This window comes from Microplitis mediator, chromosome 1, assembly GCF_029852145.1.
Source record: "Microplitis mediator isolate UGA2020A chromosome 1, iyMicMedi2.1, whole genome shotgun sequence".
Lineage (NCBI taxonomy): Eukaryota > Metazoa > Arthropoda > Insecta > Hymenoptera > Braconidae > Microplitis > Microplitis mediator.
In genome coordinates, this window is record NC_079969.1 from 4241763 (window position 1) to 4269756 (window position 27994).

Below are 27994 nucleotides of genomic sequence, written 5' to 3' on the forward strand. Positions count from 1 at the left end.
CAAATACTCGTAAATGAGATATAGTAAATTACAGTATTTTTGGGTTTGATGAAGTTGAATAATTGACTTTTGATTTATGTAAATAAGAAAAGAACGATTGGTCTCAAAAAAATAATTTTAATCATTATGAAAGAAGAATAAAGTTAAACCTCAGGGTTGGTTCACCGACTATTCATCAAGAGTGCACACTCACTACTTACTGCTAAAGATTGTTAGATAATTCAAGTGTAAACAAAACCTCTATAGTTTTACGTTTTCTGAATCAATATTTTATATTTCTTTCATTCTCCATGCGCACATATGGAAGAAATCTGTTGTTTTATTAACATTAATAAAATTAAAATAATTTAAAAACACTCTGATATCATTGATTGATATAATTTTAATTTTTTCAAAGACCCAAACTATAAGGGAACACAAACCATCTGAAGATTTACTTATGAAAAAAATAATAACTGTATTAGACTATTGTAGGCACCCCCCCCCCTCCCCCGGATCGGGCCACGCCCTTCGAAGAAAAATTACAACAAACATTTAAGCAGTATTACGATATCAATTGTCGTATACTTCTATACCGAATAGTTTTCATAGAAAATTGTTGCTGTAAATATGGCCCAGTTTGAGGAATGAATATTTACATGATAGAAAATCTCAGAATTACAGTCATGAGTTAAGTTTGTAATATATTATGAGTCGTAGGTTTTTTTGTCATTTGAGAACTAAAGTGTATTGACGAAAATAAAATAGATTTTTTTTACTATTAAATATTCTAATTTCTTATACCGCTAGTTCATGGTATATTAGTATTACTAAAAAGTATTTTAAAAAGTTTTTGTTCTATTATCTGTTACTATTGGCATTTTCGAAAGCGTATCAAATTTTAAGTGGTGGTAAAATGACTGGTGCTATTGATAAATTCTGACACTCGTCAAATTATTTTAATATTTTTTAGGATATATATAGAATGTGTGTATTATTATGGTATAATGGTTTGTTGATAAAAAATATTTATATTGAAATGTGTCATACAAATGAACTTAGTTAATAATTTTATGGAAGCTAGTTAACAATAGATCTTATCAAGTTAAACTACACAGAGAAAAAATTCCAGATAAATTTAAGATATCAATTTCTTAATTTTTCTATTAATTATTGTAACGGTGGACTCGCATTGTAATTTTCTATGCGGAAAAATTCGACGCCTACACGTGGTTTTGAATTATTTTTGAATAATTGAGAATTACCCGTAGAAAAACGTTCTGTGCCATCCGGGGTTCAAAATTTCGACTTTACCCGAGCTATTGATCCAATGCATGAATTGACAGAAAGAGTTTCGGTTCTGATCGTTCATTAATTAAATAAACAATTACCAAGTTTTGAAAACAATCAAAGTAAAACATCACAGTTGCGAAATATCGCTAGTATCCCACACAAGTAGCCTATAGTAAATAAAGTCATATCATTAACATGAATTGATGCCATAATCGATTTATCGTTTCAATCTTTTTATTCAAGTTTGTGGTTATTGTTAACGAATGTCTGATTTATAAATTATATTCATTTTCTGAACAAAAGTATGGACTTCTAATTGCTAGTCATCCTGATAAAAATTTTAGATGCGTAAACACTCATTTTTGTTAGCCAAGTGATATTTAAAAAGAACGATTCAGCGGCCTATGGATGTAATATTTGTTTGAATACTGCTAAGGACGCTGTTATCAATATTCAGCGATTTATTTTCAAACCTCATCAAAATATATTCTCAAAAAATCAGATAAAGTTGCATAGCTTTCCTTGTTTTTATCAATTGCTGAAAACAAGAGCCTGAAAATAGATCATTTGGTAAGAAAAGCTGCTATAAGTTTAAAAAAAGAAGTTATTCTACTATATTTACGAGAAGCCCCAAAACAGTAGGAGCAAAGGTAAGCTGCTATCTTAATTTTCACATTTTCATTATGCATAAAAATATATTTTTCAATACATAAATATTAATTTGAGTAATGATTTTTGAATAATCCTTTAATAAACTACTTTGATCAGTGGGACAGAGGTCGCAGTCAGAAGGTAGCCTTGGATTCTCAGGACTCAGGTTCATCAAGAACAGATTCCATAAGACATATGGACCTCTGACCTTTGATGTAAGGCTGTCCTTTCAGCTTTTCTATGTCAACGTTCAATTTCTTCGATAAGCAACGTTATGCTGGTAAATACTCATCCCTTATCTTGTTTGTTTTCTAATAATTACTTGAATCACTCTTTTTCAACTTTTTTTGTCTTGGTATAATTAAAAATATTTATAATTTTATAAATATATATGAAATGCGACAGGCGCGCACAACAATAATTTTAGTAAATTATTTAAGAACCATTAATAAATAATTCCGCTTACGCAAATTTTAATCTTTGCGAAATGCTTAACTGAAAGTCAACAATCGGGGAAGATGATTCTTAATGATATAAATTAATTTATAGGTATTATGAAAACAATGCGTTGACTAAGATTCCGGTGAATTTATTATAGGTGTTCTTTTTCTTTCCAAAGATATATAATTTTCAGTACGTCTACTATTATTTTTTATTTACATATCAGATTCTTATAATAAACTTTTCTCTTAATCTAGTATTTCGCATATGAAAAAAGATGTCTTACAATAGAAAGAAGTTTAAAATGTAAAAGTTCTTAAAACCCTGCTGCCATTACCTCTCATTAATCAATTTGTAATTAATTCTTTCATATTTGTTTCTTTCAGGTGTTAATTAAATTTTTCGAGTGCCCCGTCATAGAATGATGTACTATTAATTTATTAATAATCGACTTCAACCTTTATGAGTACTACAAGTTGTCTGCATGCAGCCAGATGTAATCAGATAAAATTAAAGTTATTCATTTCTATGAATTGTATATTGAAAACATCAATTCCAACTTTGAATAGTTACTTCGCCTGCAAGAAACAAAATTGATAATAATCATCCTCAACTTCAAGAATTAAAACTTGTAGACGTTTGAAAGAAAAAAAGAACACCTATATAAGCTTAAGGATATTTTAAGTGTCATTTCTATAACATCAATATGTTTCAAATAAATTTTATGATAAAAAATACCTCAGAGTCTATTTAATTTAACTATACGAAATTAACATCAAACCTGACGGCTATAAGCTCTTCCGAATGCCATAAAAACAACTATAAGGACGTACGATTAACTATCACATAAAAAGTCATAACTTCACCTGATTTTTGAAAAATGAAGCTTATTTACTTCCAAAAATGAATGTCTAATAACGGCTTTCTTAGCAGTATAAAAATAAATAATACATCCAAACATTTTGTCATCTTTCTTTTGGTCTTTAGTCACGGAGTCGAATGCCTTTCATACTACTGTTTTAATTTAAATAAATACTTGTATCAAAAATTATTACACTTATGACCTTGACCCCAAAATAAGATGTTAAATGTATTGTCTTCTTTAAATTTCGCAAATCTACTCTAACTTTCTACATAAATATTAAGCTGGCCAACAAAAAAGAATATTATGCATCCACTTTGAAAATTGCAAAATGTATTATGATACAAACCTTAAATTTGTGAATGACTAGCAATTGGAAGTGAATGATTTTGTAAGAAAAAAATTTAATTCATGAATTTAAAGTTAACAAAAAATAACTTCAAACTTTATGAGAAAAATTATAAGCAATGAATTAATTATTTAGGTGCTCACTCATGTTAATTATGACTTTATGTAATATATTTGTGCAGGCGACTGGCGATATCTCAATTAACGTCATAATTGGATTGTTATTTCAATTTGATAATCAAAAAGTTTTGATGCATAAATTATTACAAAATCTTGATGTTTGGTGTAGATCTGGTTGATTGCTCTGTGGAATGACTGCATTAAACAATGAACTATATATTTATACATATATCTACATGTATACTTCTTTTTTTTTATAGCTGGCCAAAGTAGTGGAGATTCAGCGAATCAGCATTCCGATAATCCGAATCAATCTTCTCCAGCAGAACGCGAAGACAGTCGGACATCTGAAGGCGATTCTCAAGGTGATCATCATGAAGACAAATTGTCACAATTACCACAAGAACAACAAACAAGTATCACAAATATTGATAATTTATCAGTAAAGTCATTCACTCGGAAGAAACGGAAATTTTCCCATGAAGATGACAGTTCATCTGGTGAAGACGATGATATCAAGGAGCCTGGAAAAACACCGCGAAACCATGTCTTGAGCCCAGCATCGTCGAATCATTCTTTACATGCCAATGACCAAGTCCTAAGGTCTTCAAGTCCCAAAGTTCAAAGACTAGAAACTCCTGATGTTCCCGATGTGTCAGCTGGAGCTTCAGTGAAAGACTTAGAGCAAGCAATGTCGAAGCATTTACCTGATGCGTCTTTAAGTAAATCCGATTCTCCTGCTACCAATCAGCCAACTGACTTTAGTGCAGATACACTTTTGAAACAACAGCAGCAAAGATCAACAATTCAATGGATTGGTGTTCATCACTTAGGTCATTTAAGCCCACAACAAACAAGCACATCATCTTTACCTGCTTCAGCGCTTCTCCGCCAACTGTATGCTAACAGAGAAAGTGTCATCCGTGCCAACGTTCATGGTATCACTTCAAGTTCGAGTAGAATATCTTCTACTACTCCTTATTATACAGGAGAAGTTAATCAAGGTCCACTTTCTACAACTCCCAGTTCAGAAGGATCATCAGCCTATGGAGAAAATCAGTTTGTACTTGGTCACGGTCAGAAACCTTCAACAGCGACAGAAGCATTTACTAGTATGGTGTCATCGTATTCAACTGCTGGTGGTTATGGAATAGAATATAACTCAGCAATAACACCGCCGTCTTCTGTATCGCCTAGAGATAAACAACAACAACAACAGCAACAACAACAACAACAACAGCAGCAGCAACAACAACAACAGCAACAACAGCAGCAGCAACAACAACAGCAGCAGCAACAGCAGCAGCAACAACAACAACAACAGCAGCAGCAACAACAACAACAACAACAACAACAGCAGCAGCAACAACATATTTCGAGTGTTGCCAATTATGAAACTCCTATTTATGGTGACACTGTATTACGACATCAATTTGAACCTGCGCAACCCCTTCCTCTGAAACCGCAGGTTTATGCCGCAAGTGCCCATCCAAGTGCACTAGATGCAGCGGCTGTTTATGCATCTGCCAGTCTTAGTGAACAATCGCAATTTTATCATCATCACGCTGCTGGACCCGGTTTCCATTTGTATCATCCTAACACTAAAAGTAATGCAAGTAGCTGGTACAGTTCGACAACCTAATATCTAGAAAATTAATTTATAAAACGTAATTAAATTAGTAGAAGCGAACCCAAAGTCTGTCGATTAAACGGAATAAATATTCTTAAGTGCATATCAACGACTGACTTTAATTGCTACATATTTTATGTGTATTATTAGTTATTTTTTGAGGTGCGGATAATGTTGAAAATGTGAGAATGTTATTGTAGATGACTGTCTGAAAAGTCATTATGACGCAATGTTTCAAAAAATAAGCTTTCAAAAATTGTAAGGTTTAATCAAAATTAGTTATTTTAATTATGATTATAAACCATTTCGATGGAAAATCATCGTTCATTGTGAATAAAAAAATCAAATTCATTATAATGACTTTCAGAGCGTTATTTTACTATTCGAAAAAATGATGCAACAACATTGCAATTAGCCAAAAATGATTATTATGATATATTTGTAAAATAAAATCACCTTTATTATAAATACTCATCGAATTTTTAAATAAATAATTTCCTGTTTTAAATTTTATCTTATATTTTAAAAAATTTAGTTAAATTAAGCTTCATTGACTACTTCGGAGCCATCATCATTGCAGCAAATTCATTGTTTAGGTTTGTAAACATATTTTCATGTAATTTGTAGCATACCACCCACACGAAAAAAATATATATCCTAGATATATTTAGGCAAATCTGAATATATGTTGCATATATGAAACATATTCAATTTTGCTCGGATAAATATTTTTTTCATATGGACAGTATGACTCTTCATAATATTGCAATAACCTGTATGAATAATGTCGTATAGACTATTCATTTTGGCTGTTAAATTATTAGTAGAAAAATTAAATAATTTAATGATTAGTTGTTATATTATTAGTGCTCTAGGTCGAAAAATCAAATCCTAATAAATCTATAGTCATCTCATAGAAAGTTTGGGATTTTGCCCTACCACAATTATTTCTTCTCTACCACTATATTTGTACTTGCGCATGCGCAGAATATCTTTTTCGGAATATTAAAATAGAGGAAGAAAGAATAATGGTGGGGAAAAATCGCAAGCTTTCTCTAGGATGACTATACAATCTACTCTCTAAAAATGGATCAGTAAAATTCACTTCAAATTAGTGAATATTCACTGGGAACGAGCTTTAAGTATACCACTGGTTGAATTAGTGGTATACTTATAGCTGTAGAAATAGTGACTATCCACTGATTCGCGAGAATTTCACTAATTCATTTTTAGAGAGTAAATAAGTCTACATGAGCGTACATCAACGATTCAAATTTGTTTTTCTGGTCCTTGTTCATTTTCTCAATGAGAACACACTAGAACCGTCAACGTAAGTTCATGTAAAATATTTTAGGCTTAATTTTACGACTTGAAAATACATATGTTCTAATCATCTTAAATTACTAACATCCGAAAAGGACAAAGATTCTAGTACTGTACTTTCATAAAAATGATTAACTTGAAAAATATTTAGAGTCATGTGGGGCAAGTGTGTGCTGTAAGTGTGCACAAACCCATTTATTTCGGACTGAAATACATAGGTTTGCGCAAACTTACTCACTGCGCACACTTGCCCCACGTGACTCTAACTAAAGCTAAATATTTTCATTCGAGCTAAATTTTACTTCATCTATTTTTTGTATAAATTTTCTTCAATGATTGTAATAAAAAGCCAATGGTAAAAATTATCCAAGACTAAAGTTATTATTGTAGGTACAAAATAGATATGCCAATTTTTTAGTATGATATATTATGATATATTTGCCAGGCATTAACATGCGTAATCATGCTTGACCACGCATGCCCATGACCGATCATGCGACCGTCGTGTTATAAAGCACGTCCGCTGTACACTAGGCTGACCTGTCTCATTTATTTTACGACGATTTTTAACATCTTTTAAAAACTCCGATTGTAAAAAAAAAAATATCATTTGAATTCAATCTTGATGTGGTTATTACATATTTTTTTAATAATGAATGAAAATATTTCTAATTTCGCAAGAATTTATTTATTCAATTCTTCAATTAATAAAAAAAAAATTGTAATTAAATCTATTTTAATTATTTTTTTGGAGAAAAGATTAATTTTAATTATTAGTAGAATCAAAAATTATAAATTAAATTTATTTTAATCATCGATATATTTTAAGTTTTGCAAATAATTAATAAATGAAATGTTATCTATAAATAAATAACATTGGCTGCTCCAACTAATATCTTTTTTTTTTTAGTTGTCTCCTTTTTAGGAATCCGTTATTCCTAGATATTACACGATCGGCAAAACAGCTATTAGACATTTCATGAACTGTCTAAAAAATTTAGACATTTCATGTAATTCTGGAACATTACACGATCTGTCTAAGGCCTAATTGCATTTCATGAACTGTTTAAAAATTTTCGACACTTCGTGTAACTAATCGACCATTACATGATCTGGCTGCAGTTCATGAAATGACTAGACACGTCACGAACTGTCTAATTTCACGATTTGTCTACGATATATATATTCAGGCATGATCAGACCTGAGCAAGCACAATCCCTATAATTATTAGTAAAAAAAAAAGAAAAAAAAACGATAATTGAATTTTAAATTAACTTATTTTCTCAGTACTGTTGTATAGTTAATTTTCACTTGAAAAGTTGAAAAGGCTGAAAAGTACATTTACAATTTTACCCGTGACAGGACTCGAACCTGCGACCGTTGTGTTATGAAGTACATAAACTGTCCACTAGGCTGACCTATCTCGTTCAATCTACGACAATTCTAAACATCTTTTGAAAACTCAGGGATGTAAAAAATGAAATATTATTTGAATTAAATCTTAATTTGGTTATTTAAATTTTTTAAAATAATTAATAAAAGGAATTCTAGTTATAAATTACAAGCAAAATTAACAGTTAAATTAATCTTGATTATTAACTGATAAAAAAAAGCAATTATATTTATTATTGGTATCAATTTGGCAAGAATTTATTTATTCAATTCGCTTCACTAAATTCGATGAAAATATAAAACATTTTAATTATATATGCATACATAAAATTTATTTTCTTTTTATGAATTTTTAAGAAAGCAAAAATGTTTAAAGCCAATTCGTTTTTTTGTCTTATGAGTTTTAAAATTAATTTATTCAGGTAATATGAGTATTTAAGTGGAATCGAATGTTTTGTTAATACGAAATGTTTTTCATTTTAAGTTAAAATAAATACTTTGATCATTTTTATTTTCGTGAAACCATTAATAAAGTGGGTATAAATATCAGTCGTTTTGAACAGTCGAGTTTAATACGCAAGTTATAAACAAATGAAAGTGCAAATTATTTTTAAAATATAGTCTCAAATTTTTAAGCACTATTTTTACTTGTTTTCATATTTATAAATTTTGACTATCGATAACTTAAAATTTCGAATCATTATCAAGCATTTCTCCAACAATGAACTTTAAATTGATTGCTCTTATTGTAATAGTCGGACTGTTGTCAGTTATCGGAAATGCCTGGGCTGAAGACGTAAGTCCATAAATACTAGGGAATTTAGTTATACCGAAAAAATATCTGCACATAAAATATTAAAAAAATTTAATAAATATTATTTTTAATAATTATTAGATTATTTTAAAATTTCATTCTCATTACAGGACGGGTCTTCAGCAAGTGCCTATGAAACTGGCTATGTAAATATTCTAAAGATAATTAATTTCTTAGATATAGATTTTTTTATTAATTATTTAATTATTATTATAGGGATCAGGATCGAGCGCTCCTATTGAAGTAAGTCAATAATAACAATTTAATGGCCGTTTTCTCTTAAATAAATTTCACTGTAAAACCAAAGTTGCAAGGAAAATTGTTTAAGAGTATATTTAATTGTATTTACATTTTTTTTTTGTCACTTACGAATCCTACTAGCGTTCTTTAATAAATATTGTTACAATAATTATTAGACTATTTATTTCATTCTCATTACAGGACCCCTCTCCACTAAGTGGCTATGGAACTGGCGATGTAAATATTCTAAAGATAATTAATTCTTTAAATATAGATTTTTTTATTAATTATTTAATTATTATTACAGGGATCAGGATCGAGCGCTCCTATTGGAGTAAGTCAATAATAACAATTTAATGGCCGTTTTCTCTGAAATAAATTTCACTCTAAAACCAGAGTCGCAAGGGAAATTATTTAAGAGTATATTAAATTGTATTTACATTTTTTTTTTTTGGCACTTACTACCCCTACTAGCGTTCTTTAATAAATATTGTTTTAATAATTATTAGACTATTTATTTCATTCTCATTACAGGAAGACTCTCCAGCAAGTGATTCTGCAGCTGCCTATGCAAGTGGCTATGTAAATATTCTAAAGATAATTAAGTTTTTAAATATAGATTTTTTTATTTATTATTTAATTATTATTACAGGGATCAGGATCGAGCGCTCCTATCGAAGTAAGTCAACAATAACAATTTAATGGCCGTTTTCTCTTAAATAAATTTCACTCTAAAACCAGAGTTGCAACGGAAATTATTTAAGAGTATATTAAATTGTATTTACATTTTTTTTTGTCACTTACTGCCCCTACTAGCGTTCTTTAATAAATATCGTTTTAATAATTATTAGACTATTTATTTCATTCTCATTACAGGACGACTCTTCAGCAAGTAGCTCTGGATCTGGCGATGTAAATATTCTAAAGATAATTAATTTTTTAAATATAGAATTTTTTATTAATTATTCAATTATTATTACAGGGATCAGGATCGAGCACTCCTATTGAAGTAAGTCAATAATAACAATTTAATGGCCGTTTTCTCTTAAATAAATTTCACTCTAAAACCCGAGTTGCAACGGAAATTATTTAAGAGTATATTAAATTGTATTTACATTTTTTTTTTGTCACTTACTGCCCCTACTAGCGTTCTTTAATAAATATTGTTTTAATAATTATTAGACTATTTATTTCATTCTCATTACAGGAAGACTCTCCAGCAAGTGCATCTGCAGCTGCCTATGCAAGTGGCTATGTAAATATTCTAAAGATAATTAATTTTTTAAATATAGATTTTTTTATTTATTATTTAATTATTATTACAGGGATCAGGATCAAGCGCTCCTATTGAAGTAAGTCAATAATAACAATTTAATGGCCGTTTTCTCTTAAATAAAATTTACTCTAAAACCACAGTTGCAAGAAAAAATATTCAAGAGTATATTCAATTGTTTTTACATTTTTTTTCTGCACTTACTGCCCCTATTAGCGTATTTTAATAAATATTTTTTTTTAATTATTATTATATAATTAAAGTATTTCATTATCATTACACGGAAAAAAATTTTTTGTGACCACAAGATAAGATAACTTACGGTAACAAAATTCTGCCTTAATATAAGGATAATGAAGCATTCGTTGGGATTACAATGTGTTTGTAATGCTAGCAAATTCTTCGTTGGGCCAAGGAATGGTTTGTAACTGTAAAAAAACTGTTTTGTTCCAATAAAAAAACTGATTTGTTAAAGTAACAGAATGAATTTGAAGCATTAACAAAAATTGTTGTAATCATAAGCTAAGATTACTTACAGTAGCAAATGTCGGCTTTAAAATACGACGATATTATTATAATAACCATCATGTGTCCTCATAACAAATCAACTTCTTAATTACGACACAAATTCATTTGTTACTATAACAAATAGATTTGTTACCGTAAGCTAATCATGTTTGTCATTATAACAAAATCTTTCGTTATCCCGTCTTTTATTATCAGGACGAAATTTGTTTTTTTCGTGTACAGGCCGAGTCTCCAGCAGATAGCTCTGCGACCACAAATGTAAATAAAATATATTTTTAAGTTAATTATTTCTGAAAATATAGATACTTTTATTAACTACTTAATTATTATTACAGGAACAGGTAATTAATCGACATCAGTTTTCCGACCATAAATTCTGGCTATCAAGGATTTTCTTAAAAGAAATTTTAAATCCCTTGAATGTATTTTCGATTATTGACAAATTTCTTCTACACTTACTACCCTTACTAGCGTATTCGATTAAATATTTGTTTTTAACAATTATTAGATTATTTAAATATTTCATTGTCATTACAGGCCAGTTCTGCAGCAGGTTACGGTGACGACAGACAAAAAGTAAATAAAATATTGAAAAGATACTTTGTTTGTAAATATTAGATTTTTTTGTTAATTATGTTATTAATATTGCAGTCTGCATCAATACCTGCTTACGTAAGTTGATAAAAATAATTGAATGGCAACTTTGATGCCAAATTGAACACACAAACTGGCCAGCAAAAAGTTGTCGAAAGTTGAGCTAAATTTTCGTTCGATTTGCCATCATATTGTGGCTGTAGATTAATATCAACTTTCTGGGAAAGTTATACAGCGGCAACTTGAAGTCAACAATGACAAAGTTTTAAATTGTCGTCAAATTGATTATAACTTATAACTAATTGACATCAGTTTTCCGATTATAAAATCTGGCTATAAGGGATTCTCTTAAAATGAATTTTAAAATATTTAAGAATATTTTTGATTGTTTTTACAAATTTCTTCTACTCTTACTGCCTTTACAAGCGTATTCAATTGAATATTTTTTTAACAATTATTAGATTATTTAAGTATTTCATTCTTATTATAGGGCACTTATCAAACACCTACAGCATACGACAAAGAAATTGTAAGTACAATATTCTAAAGATACTTATTTTTTAAGATATAGATTTTTTTTATTCATTATTCAATTATTATTATAGGGACCATATGCAATCGCTCCTAAGAGAGTAAGTTCATAAAAATAATTTAACGGCCATTTTCTCTTTTGCCATCATATTCCGACTGTAGATTGGTGTCAACTTTCTGGGAAAGTTAATGCGATGGCTACTTAAAGTCGACAGTGACAAAGTTCAAAGTTGTCGTCAAATTGATTGTAACTAATTGGAATCAATTTTCCGACCATAGAATCTGGTTATCAGGGAGTAATAAAAATAGATTTCAAATTATTTAATAGTATTTTTCGATTATTCTTACTGATTTCTGCTACACTCATTGTCCCTACTACACGGAAAGAAAATTATGGCAGCGGTTCCCATAATTTTGTGAAATTTTTTCCTATACCATCATAGGAATTACGACCATAAATTATGGAAGCGGTTCCTATAATATTATGGGAATGGTTCCCATATTATCATGAAAAAATTATTTTTAAAAAGTGTGGTATTCACTTCTACAATACACAAAAATATTATTAAACATAAAAACAAAAATTCAAACATTGAAAAAAAAAATCGTATTTGGCAAAAAAACATTAAAATTTTTAACAAGAATTTTTTGTCAGCACAAAACATTCAAGAAAATTCAAATTTTGGGAAATTTCTACACTATTGTGCAAAAAAAAATTTTATGATATTATAGGGATGGTTCCCATAACATTATGGGAATAGTTCCCATAATATTATAGGAATAGTTCCTATACCAATATGGGAACCATTCCCATAATAGTATGGGAACTATTCTCATACTATTATGGGAATGGTTCCCATAATATATGGGAACCATCCCTATAGTAGTATAGGTACTATTCCCATACCATTATAGGAACCATTCCCATAATGCATAGCAAAACTTCCCATAATTTTCTTTCCGTGTAGTGTATTGTAATGAATATTTTTTTTTAACAATTGTTAGAATAATTAAGTATTTCATTCTCATTACAGAAACCTATGACGAGAGAAAGCTATGACTCCACCTATGTAAATATTCTAAAAATACTTATTTATTAAGATATAGATTTTTTTATTAATTATTCAATTATTATTACAGGGACCAAATGGGCGCGCTCCTCATTAGTATTGCCTCAAAAGTCAAGAATAACGATGAAACGAGATGAGATCATTCCGATTGACGACGAGACAAGTCAAAAATTATTTTCTTAAAGACAAGGTTTCAAAAATTAGAAAACTAGTTGAAAAAATATTTCTACTAAATTGAAATTCTTTAAAAAAAAAAAATACATCATTTAAAATACTATAAAGTTTGATTTTTAATACAACCATATCCTAAAAACTACAAGATACTGGAAAATAATTTTATCATGTAAATTTTTTGCTTAACATTGAATAAAATTTGACTCTAATATAATAATAAAAATATTTATTATAAAATGATAATTTAGTAAAGAATCAACGTAGAATGTTTAAATTTTATTTTTTGGTAACTCCCAATTTCCCGTTTTAAGTTTAGCTTACAGCATAATATAATTTGTAAAAGTTATTGTAAAAAATAAAAAATATGAAGATTATCCCTAGCGAATTTGTTTATACCGAAAATTTAAGTTTCTTTTGGGTTCATTTCCGGTGTAGTAGAAATTGATAAATATTTCGATATGCTTTAAGAATTATACCCAATTCATACCCAGATTATACTCAAATCGACTCAAGTTTTGATTATGTTTTTGAATTTTTCATACTTAAATGATACTGAAAAAATATCTATTTTAAGCACGATTTATACTCAAATTATACCGAAATCAGAGAGGTTGAGGACAATATCTTTTTATATAAGTCTTTACCTGGTAAAAAAGAAAAATTTTTCTTTGAAGTTTGAAGTAAATAAATTTATTGAATACATAGAAAATTATAAAAATACTATTTCAATTGAGTGTTTAGTATTATAATGCTTTTTAGTAGTAAATACTTATATACTTTTTTTTTTATTTTACCAAAATACTTGCCCCACATGACTCTGCCCAAAGCTGAATATTTTCATTCGAGCTAAATTTTAATTTATCTATTTTTTGTATAAATTTTCTTCAATGATTGTAATAGAAAGCCAATGGTAAAAATTATCCAAGACTAAAGTTATTATTGTAGGTACAAAATAGATATGTCAATTTTTTATTATGATATATAATGATATATTCACCAGGCATGATCAGACCTGAGCAAGCACAATCCCTAGAATTATTAGTAAAAAAAAAAAGAAAAAAAAACGATAATTGAATTTTAAATTAACTTATTTTCTCAGTACTGTTGTATAGTTAATTTTCACTGGCTGGAATGTACATTGACAATTTTACCCGCAACAGGTCTTGAACCTACGACCGTTGTGTTATGAAGTACATCCACTGTCCACTAGGCTGACCTATCTCGTTCAAACCACGACAATTCTAAACATCTTTTGAAAACTCAGGGATGTAAAAAATGAAATATTATTTGAATTTGATCTCAATTTGGTTATTTTAATTTTTTTAAATGATTAATAAAACGAATTCTAGTTATAAAGTACAAGCAAAATTAACAGTTAAATTAATCTTGATTGATAATTGGAAACAAAATCTAATTTTAATGATGATCTTCATCAATTTGACAAGAATGTATCTATTTGGTATGCTTTAATTAATTCGTAAGAAAAATTTTAATCATAAATATATATATATATATAAACTTCATGTATAAATTATTAACTTTTAAGAAAACAATCAGGTTTCAGTAACACCAAATTGATTTTTTTATGTCTGATGAGTTTTAAAATGAATTTATTCAGGTGATATGAGTATTACTCAAGTGATGATAAAATATTTTGATAACACGAAACAGTTTTCGTTTTAAGTTAAAATAAATGTTGTGATTATTTTTATTTTCGTGAAATAACTAAAAAAGTGGGTATAAATATCGATCGTTTCAAACAGTGGAGTTTTACACGCAAGTTATCATCAGAAAAAAGTGTAAATTATTTATAAAGTACTCTGAGAAAATAAAATAATATTGTCCAAACAAGAGTTTCTTGGTTCAAAAAATCCGTTCAAAATATTCATTTTATTATTATTAATTATCAATTTCTTGAGAGAAAAGCATCGAATTTATTTTTGTTATCATATGAATTTGATGTTATATTATGAGTAAACTAAAGAATAGCTTTACTTGAATTAAGTAAAGATTACTTTCATCAATACTACGAATTCTTGAGACAAAATTATATATTCTCGAAAATTATCAAGAATATATGTTTTTCTATCAAGTAAACAGTCTTAATAAAAGTATTTTTTTTTCTTAGTGTATAGTCTCAAATTTTTACGCTGCACCATTTCTAACTGTTTTGATAATCATAAATTTTGATCATCAATAACTTAGAACTCCGAAACATTATCAAGCATTTCTACAACAATGGACTTTAAATTGATTGCTCTTATTGTAATAGTCGGACTGTTGTCAGTTATCGGAAATGTCTGGGCTGAAGACGTAAGTTCAAAAATACTAGCGGATTTAGTTTTACCGAAAAAATATCTGCACATCAAATATTAAAAAAATTTAATAACTATTTTTTTTAACAATTATTAGATTATTTAAAGATTTCATTCTCATTACAGGACAGGTCTTCAGCAAGTGGCATTGTAATCACCGATGTAAATATTCTAAAGATAATTAATTGTTTTAATATAAATTTTTTTATTAATTATTTAATTATTATTACAGGGATCAGTATCGAGCGCGCCTATTGGAGTAAGTCAATAATAACAATTTAATGGCCTTTTTCTCTTAAATAAATTTCACTCTGAAACCAGAGTTGCAAGGGAAATTGTTTAAGAGTATATTTAATTGCATTTACATTTTTTTTTTTTTTTTTTTTTCACTTACTGCTCCTACTAGCACTCTTCAATAAATATTGTTTTAATAATTATTAGACTATTTATTCCATTCTCATTACAGGATGACTCTTCAGCAAATGGCTATGGAACTGGCGATGTAAATATTCTAAAAATAATTAATTTTTTCGATATAGATTTTTTTTTATTAATTATTTAATTATTATTACAGGGATCAGTATCAAGCGCGCCCATTGGAGTAAGTCAATAATAACAATTTAATGGCCGTTTTCTCTTAAATAAATTTGACTCTAAAACGAGAGTTGCAAGGGAAATTGTTTGAGAATATATTTAATTGTACTTTAAATTTTTTTTTTTTTTCACTTACTACCCCTACTAGCGTTTTTTAACAAATATTGTTTTGATAATTATTAACCGGCACACAAAAAAAAAAGGTGTCTGTACTTTTGACGGAACCGGTATATCTGTATGTATTTCGACCAGCTGAATCTGAATCTGAGGTCCTTGTGACCCGTACACTGTCAAATTTTTGAGAAAACTTTGAAAAACCGAACAAAATGACGAAAATCGGCAGTTGAAGTAATTAAAATTTTTTTTTTGACCTAAACCAAGCATGATGTCTAAGTATTCCGATCCGCTTAATACTTATCTAAAGTTAATTTAGACCATAAGCCGTTAAAAGTTTAAGTAAATTCCAAAAAAACCCTGAAAAATTGCAAAAAAAAAGCGGAAAATTCCAGATATTGTGTTGAGAAATTTTTTAAAATTAGATTAATCATGATTCACATGTACTTTGATCCGCCGAATATAAATCTCGAACTTCTATGGCCCAGAAATCTCTACAGATCGTAATAAATGACAAAAAAAAACCACTGAAAATAAAAAAAAATCAAGTCTTTTATGATAAAAATAAAAAATTTTTAACATGTTATCCGATCTGTGGAATGTAATTTAGAATTTTTCGATATAAAACCTCAAAAAAATTTAGTTAATTCTACTTATTTTGATATTGTTTTCATTACACTAGTGTCTTGGTAGAATTTTAAATTAAATTCCACAGATCGGATATCATGTTAAAAATTTTTATTTTCATTAAAAAATTGATTTTATTATAGCAGACTTGATTTTTTTTTTATTTTCGGCGGTTTTTTTACCATTTATTTAGATTTTTAGAGATGTCTGGGCCAGAAAAGTTTGAGATTTATATTCGGCGGATCAAAATACATGAGAATCATGATTGATCTAATTTTATAAAATTTCTCAACACAATATCTAGAATTTTTTGCTTTTTTTTGCAATTTTTCAGGGTTTTTTTGGAATTTACTTAAAATTTTAACGGCTTATGGTCTGAATGAACTTCAGATAAGTATTTAGCGGGTCGAAATACAAAAAGATATTCTGGTCCCGTCGAAAGTACAGACAACTTTTTTTTTGTGTGCCGGTGTAATTATTAGACTATTTATTTCATTCTTATTACAGGACGACTCTTCAGCAACTAGCTCTGGATCTGGCGATGTAAATATCCTAAAAATAATTAATTTTTTAAATATAGATTTTTTTATTAATTATTTAATTATTATTACAGGGATCAGGATCGAGCGTTCCTATTGGAGTAAGTCAATAATAACAATTTAATGGCCGTTTTCTCTTAAATAAATTTTACTCTAAAACCACAGTTGCTAGAAAAAATATTCAAGAGTATATTTAATTGAATTTACATTTTTTTAACTTCCCGCTAAGAAAATTGTAAATTTTCAAAAATTCGGGAAGTTATTGGTTTCGGTCCGATTTACGAAAATCGAATTTCCATCAGATGTCGACGTTTTGAGGTCCTAGGAAGCTATTCTGACTAATTTCAAGATGATGTCCGAGTGTATGTATGTACGTACGTATGTAAATCCCTGTATCTTTTGAACGGATGAACCGATTTTGAACTTTAATGGGCCATTCGACGCGGATTGACAATATCTTGAAGCCGAGAGGAAATTGAGCTTGATCGGTAGGGCTCGTTCAGAGATATTCCAAAAATAAAGTTTTTTCAAAAATGTTTTTTTTGGATAACTTTTAATGTGCTCGATGGATTCATTCCAAAATGGACTGGGCTCTAGAGCTTTATAAGCCGCGTCGAATGCCACCTCAACCATCAAAATCGGTTCATTCGTTCAAGAGAAACCGTTGTCGAAAGAATTAAAAAAAAAAAATTTTTTTATTTTTCCTGAAATATCTCAAAAACGACTTGATAAATCGAATCCAAAATTTGATCAGCTTTAGAGCTTGACAAAACGCGTCGATTGCCGCCCGAACATCAAAATCGGTTAATTCGTTCGCGAGATATCGTAGGAGAAAGAAATGCTAAAAAATGGTTTTTTACAAAACAATGGCATACAAAAGTATTTGCGAGCTCGAAGAGCTTGAAAATGTATTCACAATAGTGTTTTCGAGCTCAACGAGTTCGAAAACAGCGGGAAGTTTTGGGGCTGGCCCGCAGGGTCAACTTATAGACCGATTTTTTCTATAGAATTTCAATGGTATGTCTCTGGGATTTCTCGAAAAAATTTAACTGGTGATAATGCTATTTTTTCTATAGAATTTCAATGGTATGTCTCTGGGATTTCTCGAGAAAATTTAACTGGTGATAATTCTATTTTTTCTATAGAATTTCAATGGTATGTCTCTGGGGTTTCTCGAAAAAATTTAACTGGTGATAATTCTATTTTTTCTATAGAATTTCAATGGTATGTCTCTGGGATTTCTCGAGAAAATTTAACTGGTGATAATTCTATTTTTTCTATAGAATTTCAATGGTATGTCTCTGGGGTTTCTCGAAAAAATTTAACTGGTGATAATTATATTTTTTCTATATAATTTCAATAGTATGTCTCTGGGGTTTCTCGAAAAAATTTAACTGGTGATAATTCTATTTTTTCTATATAATTTCAATGGTATGTCTCTGGGGTTTCTCGAAAAAATTTAACTGGTGATAATTCTATTTTTTCTATAGAATTTCAATGGTATGTCTCTGGGATTTCTCGAGAAAATTTAACTGGTGATAATTCTATTTTTTCTATATAATTTCAATGGTATGTCTCTGGGGTTTCTCGAAAAAATTTAACTGGTGATAATTCTATTTTTTCTATATAATTTCAATGGTATGTCTCTGGGGTTTCTCGAAAAAATTTAACTGGTGATAATTCTATTTTTTCTATAGAATTTCAATGGTATGTCTCTGGGATTTCTCGAGAAAATTTAACTGGTGATAATTCTATTTTTTCTATAGAATTTCAATGGTATGTCTCTGGGATTTCTCGAGAAAATTTAACTGGTGATAATTATATTTTTTCTATAGAATTTCAATGGTATATCTCTGGGATATCTCGAGAAAATTTAACTGGTGATAATTCTATTTTTTCTATAGAATTTTAATGGTATGTCTCTGGGATTTCTCGAGAAAATTTAACCGGTGATAATTCTATTTTTTCTATAGAATTTCAATGGTATGTCTCTGGGATTTCTCGAAAAAATTTAACTGGTGATAATTCTATTTTTTCTATAGAATTTCAATGGTATGTCTCTGGGATTTCTCGAAAAAATTTAACTGGTGATAATTCTATTTTTTCTATAGAATTTCAATGGTATGTCTCTGGGATTTCTCGAAAAAATTTAACTGGTGATAATGCTATTTTTTCTATAGAATTTCAATGGTATGTCTCTGGGATTTCTCGAGAAAATTTAACTGGTGATAATTCTATTTTTTCTATAGAATTTCAATGGTATGTCTCTGGGATTTCTCGAAAAATTTTAACTGGTGATAATTGTATTTTTTCTATAGAATTTCAATGGTATGTCTCTGGGATTTCTCGAAAAAATTTAACTGGTGATAATGCTATTTTTTCTATAGAATTTCAATGGTATGTCTCTGGGATTTCTCGAGAAAATTTAACTGGTGATAATTCTATTTTTTCTATAGAATTTCAATGGTATGTCTCTGGGGTTTCTCGAAAAAATTTAACTGGTGATAATTCTATTTTTTCTATAGAATTTCAATGGTATGTCTCTGGGATTTCTCGAGAAAATTTAACTGGTGATAATTCTATTTTTTCTATAGAATTTCAATGGTATGTCTCTGGGGTTTCTCGAAAAAATTTAACTGGTGATAATTATATTTTTTCTATATAATTTCAATAGTATGTCTCTGGGGTTTCTCGAAAAAATTTAACTGGTGATAATTCTATTTTTTCTATAGAATTTCAATGGTATGTCTCTGGGATTTCTCGAGAAAATTTAACTGGTGATAATTCTATTTTTTCTATAGAATTTCAATAGTATGTCTCTGGGGTTTCTCGAAAAAATTTAACTGGTGATAATTCTATTTTTTCTATAGAATTTCAATGGTATGTCTCTGGGATTTCTCGAGAAAATTTAACTGGTGATAATTCTATTTTTTCTATAGAATTTCAATGGTATGTCTCTGGGGTTTCTCGAAAAAATTTAACTGGTGATAATTCTATTTTTTCTATATAATTTCAATGGTATGTCTCTGGGGTTTCTCGAAAAAATTTAACTGGTGATAATTATATTTTTTCTATATAATTTCAATGGTATATCTCTGGGATATCTCGAGAAAATTTAACTGGTGATAATTCTATTTTTTCTATAGAATTTTAATGGTATGTCTCTGGGATTTCTCGAGAAAATTTAACCGGTGATAATTCTATTTTTTCTATAGAATTTCAATGGTATGTCTCTGGGATTTCTCGAAAAAATTTAACTGGTGATAATTCTATTTTTTCTATAGAATTTCAATGGTATGTCTCTGGGATTTCTCGAAAAAATTTAACTGGTGATAATTCTATTTTTTCTATAGAATTTCAATGGTATGTCTCTGGGATTTCTCGAAAAAATTTAACTGGTGATAATGCTATTTTTTCTATAGAATTTCAATGGTATGTCTCTGGGATTTCTCGAGAAAATTTAACTGGTGATAATTCTATTTTTTCTATAGAATTTCAATGGTATGTCTCTGGGGTTTCTCGAAAAAATTTAACTGGTGATAATTCTATTTTTTCTATAGAATTTCAATGGTATGTCTCTGGGATTTCTCGAGAAAATTTAACTGGTGATAATTCTATTTTTTCTATAGAATTTCAATGGTATGTCTCTGGGGTTTCTCGAAAAAATTTAACTGGTGATAATTATATTTTTTCTATATAATTTCAATAGTATGTCTCTGGGGTTTCTCGAAAAAATTTAACTGGTGATAATTCTATTTTTTCTATAGAATTTCAATGGTATGTCTCTGGGATTTCTCGAGAAAATTTAACTGGTGATAATTCTATTTTTTCTATAGAATTTCAATAGTATGTCTCTGGGGTTTCTCGAAAAAATTTAACTGGTGATAATTCTATTTTTTCTATAGAATTTCAATGGTATGTCTCTGGGATTTCTCGAGAAAATTTAACTGGTGATAATTCTATTTTTTCTATAGAATTTCAATGGTATGTCTCTGGGGTTTCTCGAAAAAATTTAACTGGTGATAATTCTATTTTTTCTATATAATTTCAATGGTATGTCTCTGGGGTTTCTCGAAAAAATTTAACTGGTGATAATTATATTTTTTCTATATAATTTCAATAGTATGTCTCTGGGGTTTCTCGAAAAAATTTAACTGGTGATAATTCTATTTTTTCTATAGAATTTCAATGGTATGTCTCTGGGATTTCTCGAGAAAATTTAACTGGTGATAATTCTATTTTTTCTATAGAATTTCAATGGTATGTCTCTGGGGTTTCTCGAAAAAATTTAACTGGTGATAATTCTATTTTTTCTATATAATTTCAATGGTATGTCTCTGGGGTTTCTCGAAAAAATTTAACTGGTGATAATTCTATTTTTTCTATAGAATTTCAATGGTATGTCTCTGGGATTTCTCGAGAAAATTTAACTGGTGATAATTCTATTTTTTCTATATAATTTCAATGGTATGTCTCTGGGGTTTCTCGAAAAAATTTAACTGGTGATAATTCTATTTCTTCTATAGAATTTCAATGGTATGTCTCTGGGATTTCTCGAGAAAATTTAACTGGTGATAATTCTATTTTTTCTATAGAATTTCAATGGTATGTCTCTGGGATTTCTCGAGAAAATTTAACTGGTGATAATTCTATTTTTTCTATATAATTTCAATGGTATGTCTCTGGGGTTTCTCGAAAAAATTTAACTGGTGATAATTCTATTTTTTCTATAGAATTTCAATGGTATGTCTCTGGGATTTCTCGAGAAAATTTAACTGGTGATAATTATATTTTTTCTATAGAATTTCAATGGTATGTCTCGGGGTTTCTCGAAAAAATTTAACTGGTGATAATTCTATTTTTTCTATAGAATTTCAATGGTATGTCTCTGGGATTTCTCGAGAAAATTTAACTGGTGATAATTCTATTTTTTCTATAGAATTTCAATGGTATGTCTCTGGGATTTCTCGAGAAAATTTAACTGGTGATAATTCTATTTTTTCTATAGAATTTCAATGGTATATCTCTGGGATATCTCGAGAAAATTTAACTGGTGATAATTCTATTTTTTCTATAGAATTTTAATGGTATGTCTCTGGGATTTCTCGAGAAAATTTAACCGGTGATAATTCTATTTTTTCTATAGAATTTCAATGGTATGTCTCTGGGATTTCTCGAAAAAATTTAACTGGTGATAATTCTATTTTTTCTATAGAATTTCAATGGTATGTCTCTGGGATTTCTCGAAAAAATTTAACTGGTGATAATTCTATTTTTTCTATAGAATTTCAATGGTATGTCTCTGGGATTTCTCGAGAAAATTTAACTGGTGATAATTCTATTTTTTCTATAGAATTTCAATGGTATGTCTCTGGGATTTCTCGAAAAAATTTAACTGGTGATAATTCTATTTTTTCTATAGAATTTCAATGGTATGTCTCTGGGATTTCTCGAGAAAATTTAACTGGTGATAATTCTATTTTTTCTATAGAATTTCAATGGTATGTCTCTGGGATTTCTCGAGAAAATTTAACTGGTGATAATTCTATTTTTTCTATAGAATTTCAATGGTATGTCTCTGGGATATCTCGAGAAAATTTAACTGGTGATAATTCTATTTTTTCTATAGAATTTCAATGGTATGTCTCTGGGATTTCTCGAGAAAATTTAACTGGTGATAATTCTATTTTTTCTATAGAATTTCAATGGTATGTCTCTGGGATTTCTCGAAAAAATTTAACTGGTGATAATTCTATTTTTTCTATAGAATTTCAATGGTATGTCTCTGGGATTTCTCGAGAAAATTTAACTGGTGATAATTCTATTTTTTCTATAGAATTTCAATGGTATGTCTCTGGGATTTCTCGAGAAAATTTAACTGGTGATAATTCTATTTTTTCTATAGAATTTCAATGGTATGTCTCTGGGATTTCTCGAAAAAATTTAACTGGTGATAATTCTATTTTTTCTATATAATTTCAATGGTATGTCTCTGGGATTTCTCGAGAAAATTTAACTGGTGATAATTCTATTTTTAACTTCCCGCTAAGAAAATTTCAAATTTTCAAAAAAGGGAAGTTATTGGTTTCGGTCCGATTTTCGAAAATCGAGTTTTCATCAGATGTCGACGTTTTGAGGTCCTAGAAAACTATTCTGACTATTCCCGGGTGGACGTCCGTGTGTGTGTGTGTGTGTGTGTGAACTTTTTTTTGTCCGACGATATCTTTGGAACGGATGAACCGATTTGAACGTACTTGGTGGCGATCGAAAGAGCTCACCAAAACTTAGTCTTGATTAGATTTTTGGGTAAATCGGTCATGTAGTTTACAAGTTATACAAAGAATAAGAATTAAAATTTTTTTTTTTTTTTAGTTATTTATTGATTTCTTAGAAACGACTCGAACGATCGACTTCAAAATCTAATCAGCTCTAGAACTCAATAAAACACGTCGATTGCCGTCTCAACCATCAAAATCGGTTCATTCGTTCGTGAGATATCGTGGGCAAAAGAAATGCCAAAAAACGGTTTTTTGCGAATATCTTCGAAACGACTAAACCAAACAATTTCAAAATTTGATCAGCTCTAGAACTCAATAAAACACGTCGATTGCCGCCTCAAACATCGAAATCGGTCGATTCGTTCGTGAGATATCGTGGGAGAAAGAAATGCTAAAAACGGTTTTTTTCGAAAAGAATGGGATACAATAGTATTTTCGAGCTCGAAGAGCTCGAAAATGTACTCACAACAATGTTTTCGAGCTCAAAGAGCTCGAAAACAGCGGGAAGTTTTGGGGCTGGCCCGCAGGGTCAACCGACGCCCAGATTTTTTTTTAATTATTTATATTTTCCATTTACTTCTTCACAATAAAATTTATTTCCCGTATTTTTTTTTTTGTCACTTACGGATCCTACTAGCGTTCTTCAATAAATATTGTTTTAATAATTATTAGACTATTTATTCCATTTTCATTACAGGACGAGTCTCCAGCAAGTGGCTATGGAACTGGCAATGTAAATATTCTAAAGATAATTAATTTTTTAGATATAGATTTTTTTATCAATTATTTAATTATTATTACAGGACGAGTCCCCAGCAAGTGGCGATGAAACTGACTATGTAAATATTCTAAAGATAATTAATTTTTTAAATATAGATTTTCTTATTAATTCTTTAATTATTATTACAGGGATCAGGATCGAGCACTCTTAGGAGAGTAAGTCAATAATAACAATTTAATGGCCGTTTTTTCTTAAATAAATTTCACTCTAAAACCAGAGTTGCTAGGGAAATTGTTTAAGAGTATATTTAATTGTATTTTCCTTTTTTTTTTTTTTGTCACTCACTGCTCCTACTAGCATTCTTTACTAAATATTTTTTTAATAATTATTATACTATTTATTTCATTCTCATTACAGGACCCCTCTCCACTTAGTCTCGATAGAACTGGCTATGTAAATATTCTAAAGATAATTAATTTTTTAGATATAGATTTTTTTATTAATTATTTAATTCTTATTACAGGGATCAGGATCGAGCGTTCCTATTGGAGTAAGTCAATAATAACAATTTAATGGCCGTTTTCTCTTAAATAAATTTGACTCTAAAATTAGAGTTGCAAGGGAAATTGTTTGAGAATGTATTTAATTGTACTTACAATTTTTTTTTTTAATCACTTACTGCCCCTACTAGCGTTTTTTAATAAATATTGTTTTGATAATTATTAACCGGCACACAAAAAAAAAAGGTGTCTGTACTTTTGACGGGACCGGTATATCTGTATGTATTTATCCGACCTGCTGAATCTGAATCTGAGGTCCTTTTGACCCGTATACCGTCAAATTTTTGCGAAAACTTTGGAAAACCGAACAAAATGACGAAAATCGGCAGTTGAAGTGATGAAAATTTTTTTTTTTGACCTAAACCAAGCATGATTTCCAAGTATTCCGATCCGCTTAATACTTATCTGGACCCGATAAAAAAAGATTTTATACAATTGTATAAAATTATATACAAAAAATGGCCCGATCCAATTGTATATAACTGTATAGAAATTGTCTACGATTCTACACAAATTGTATACAAGTCTATATAATTATATACAATTTTATACAAATTATATACAATTCTATATAATTATATACATTTCTATATAATTGCAATATATAGAATTGTATAGAATTGTATATAATTATATAGAATTGTATACAATTTGTATAGAATTGTAGACAATTTTCTATACAAATTGTATACAATTGGATCGGGCCATTTTTTCTATCCAATTATATATAGTCTATATATAATTATATATAGTCCATATATAATTCTATACAATTGTATAAAATCTTTGTTCATTGGGGAGTTAATTAAGACTATAAGCCGTTAAAAATTTAAGAAAATTCCAAAAAAAACCCTGAAAAATTGCAAAAAAAAGCGAAAAATTCCAGATATTGTGTTAAGAAAAATTTTTTTAAATTAGATCAATCATGACTCACATGTACTTTGATCCGCAGAGTATAAATCTCGAACTTCTATAGCCTAGAAATCTCTAAAGATCAAAATAAATGGCAAACAAAACCACTGAAAATAAAAAATAATCAAGTCTTTTATGATAAAAATAAATTTTTACATAAAAATCAAAAATTTTGAACATGTTATCCGATCTCTGGAATGTAAATTAAAAATTTTTCGATCTAAAACCTCAAAAAATTTTAGTTAATTCTACTTATTTTGATGTTGTTTTCATTACACTAGTGTCTTGGTAGAATTTTAAATTAAATTCCACAGATCGGATAACATGTTAAAAATTTTTTATTTTCATTTGAAAATTGATTTTATTATAGCAGACTTGATTCTTTTTAATTTTCGGCGGTTTTTTACCATTTATTTAGATTTTTAGAGATGTCTCGGCCAGGAAAGTTTGAGATTTATATTCGGCGGATCAAAATACATGAGAATCATGATTGATCTATTTTTATAAAATTTCTCAACACAATATCTAGAATTTTTTGCTTTTTTTTGCAATTTTTCAGGGTTTTTTTGGAATTTACTCAAAATTTTAACGTCTTATGGTCTGAATAAACTTCAGATAAGTATTTAGCGGGTCGAAATACAAAAAGATATTCCGGTCCCGTCGAAAGTACAGACAATTTTTTTTTTGTGTGCCGGTGTAATTATTAGACTATTTATTTCATTCTTATTACAGGACGACTCTTCAGCAACTAGCTCTGGATCTGGCGATGTAAATATCCTAAAGATAATTAATTTTTTAAATGTAGATTTTTTTATTAATTATTTAATTATTATTACAGGGATCAGGATCGAGCGTTCCTATTGGAGTAAGTCAATAATAACAATTTAATGGCCGTTTTCTCTTAAATAAATTTCACTCTAAAACCAGAGTTGCTAGAGAAATTGTTTGAGAATATATTTAATTGTATTTACATTTTTTTGTTTTGTCACTTACGGATCCTACTAGCGTTCTTCAATAAATATTGTTTTAATAATTATTAGACTATTTATTCCATTTTCATTACAGGACGAGTCTCCAGCAAGTGGCTATGGAACTGGCAATGTAAATATTCTAAAGATAATTAATTTTTTAGATATAAATTTTTTTATCAATTATTTAATTATTATTACAGGACGAGTCTCCAGCAAGTGGCGATGAAACTGGCTATGTAAATATTCTAAAGATAATTAATTTTTTAAATATAGATTTTCTTATTAATTCTTTAATTATTATTACAGGGATCAGGATCGAGCACTCTTAGGAGAGTAAGTCAATACTATCAATTTAATTGCCGTTTTCTCTTAAATAAATTTCACTCTAAAATCAGAGTTGAAAGGGAAATTGTTTAAGAGTATATTTAATTGCATGTACTTCATTTATTTCATTCTCATTACAGGACCCCTCTCCACTAAGTCGCGATAGAACTGGCTATGTAAATATTCTAAAGATAATTAATTTTTTAGATATAGATTTTTTTATTAACTTTTTAATTATTATTACAGGGACCAGAAGAACACGCTTCTGAGAAGTGTTGCCGCGGAGTCGAAAATAACAAGACGAGACGAGATAAAAAGATTTGATATCGAGATTTGGTCGAGACAAGGCAAAAATATTTTCTAAAAGACGAGAAGTCTTAAATATTATATAACTAATTGAAAAAAAATATTATTGCTAAGTTAAGATTCTCTTAAAGAAAATAAAATATTTAAAACATTATAAAGTTCAGATTTTTGATGTCATCAGGTCCTAAAAACTACGAGATACTGTCAAATAATTTTTTTATGTAAATTTTTTTCTCAACATTGAATAAAATTTGACTAATATAATAATAAAAACATTTATCATTAAATAATACTTCAGTAAAGAATCAACGTAGAATGTTTAAATTTTATTTTTTGGCGACTCGCAATTTTCTGTTTCAAGTCTGGCTTACAGCATAATATAATTTGTAAAAGTTATTGTACACTGAAAAAATAAAAACTATGAAGATTATGTCATGTATATGCAAATACTATTTTGTAGGAAATTTTA

At 28.7% G+C, this 27994-nt stretch overlaps 3 protein-coding genes across 10 annotated transcripts in view; all 3 read left to right on the forward strand.

The window, feature by feature from the left end:
• LOC130668956 (protein trachealess) overlaps positions 1–7324 on the forward strand; it is an 85674-nt gene extending 78350 nt beyond the window's left edge. For 2 of the 7 annotated variants that reach the window (XM_057471541.1, XM_057471552.1), the window contains one exon: positions 3955–7323. In XM_057471541.1, the coding sequence (XP_057327524.1) occupies positions 3955–5336 (1382 nt within the window). In that variant the 3' untranslated portion in view covers positions 5337–7323. Of the gene's footprint in view, positions 1–3954 lie in introns of all 7 variants that reach the window. The other 5 variants (XM_057471584.1, XM_057471592.1, XM_057471561.1 and 2 more) reach the window with 4 other exon arrangements.
• A 1249-nt stretch (positions 7325–8573) lies between these two features.
• On the forward strand, positions 8574–13411 carry LOC130666478 (uncharacterized). Its single transcript, XM_057467504.1, has 17 exons — positions 8574–8836; positions 8965–9000; positions 9071–9097; positions 9296–9331; positions 9402–9428; positions 9629–9676; positions 9747–9773; positions 9971–10006; positions 10077–10103; positions 10302–10349; positions 10420–10446; positions 11433–11471; positions 11547–11567; positions 11980–12018; positions 12095–12121; positions 13055–13090; positions 13161–13411. The coding sequence occupies exons 1-17, from the start codon at positions 8762–8764 to the stop codon at positions 13185–13187; spliced, it is 603 nt and encodes a 200-aa protein (XP_057323487.1). The 5' UTR covers positions 8574–8761; the 3' UTR covers positions 13188–13411.
• A 1521-nt stretch (positions 13412–14932) lies between these two features.
• On the forward strand, positions 14933–27952 carry LOC130669245 (uncharacterized). Of its 2 annotated transcripts, none has more exons than XM_057472006.1 (20): positions 14933–15063; positions 15393–15577; positions 15706–15741; positions 15812–15838; positions 16046–16081; positions 16154–16180; positions 17422–17457; positions 17528–17554; positions 24429–24464; positions 24535–24570; positions 24641–24667; positions 24870–24905; positions 24976–25002; positions 26657–26692; positions 26763–26789; positions 26990–27025; positions 27096–27131; positions 27202–27228; positions 27360–27395; positions 27466–27952. In XM_057472006.1, the coding sequence occupies exons 2-20, from the start codon at positions 15503–15505 to the stop codon at positions 27541–27543; spliced, it is 702 nt and encodes a 233-aa protein (XP_057327989.1). In that variant the 5' UTR covers positions 14933–15063; positions 15393–15502; the 3' UTR covers positions 27544–27952. The 2 variants fall into 2 exon arrangements, with proteins under 2 accessions (XP_057327989.1, XP_057327999.1); XM_057472016.1 differs by lacking the exon at positions 14933–15063 and adding an exon at positions 15088–15268.
• The last annotated feature ends 42 nt before the right edge of the window (positions 27953–27994 follow it).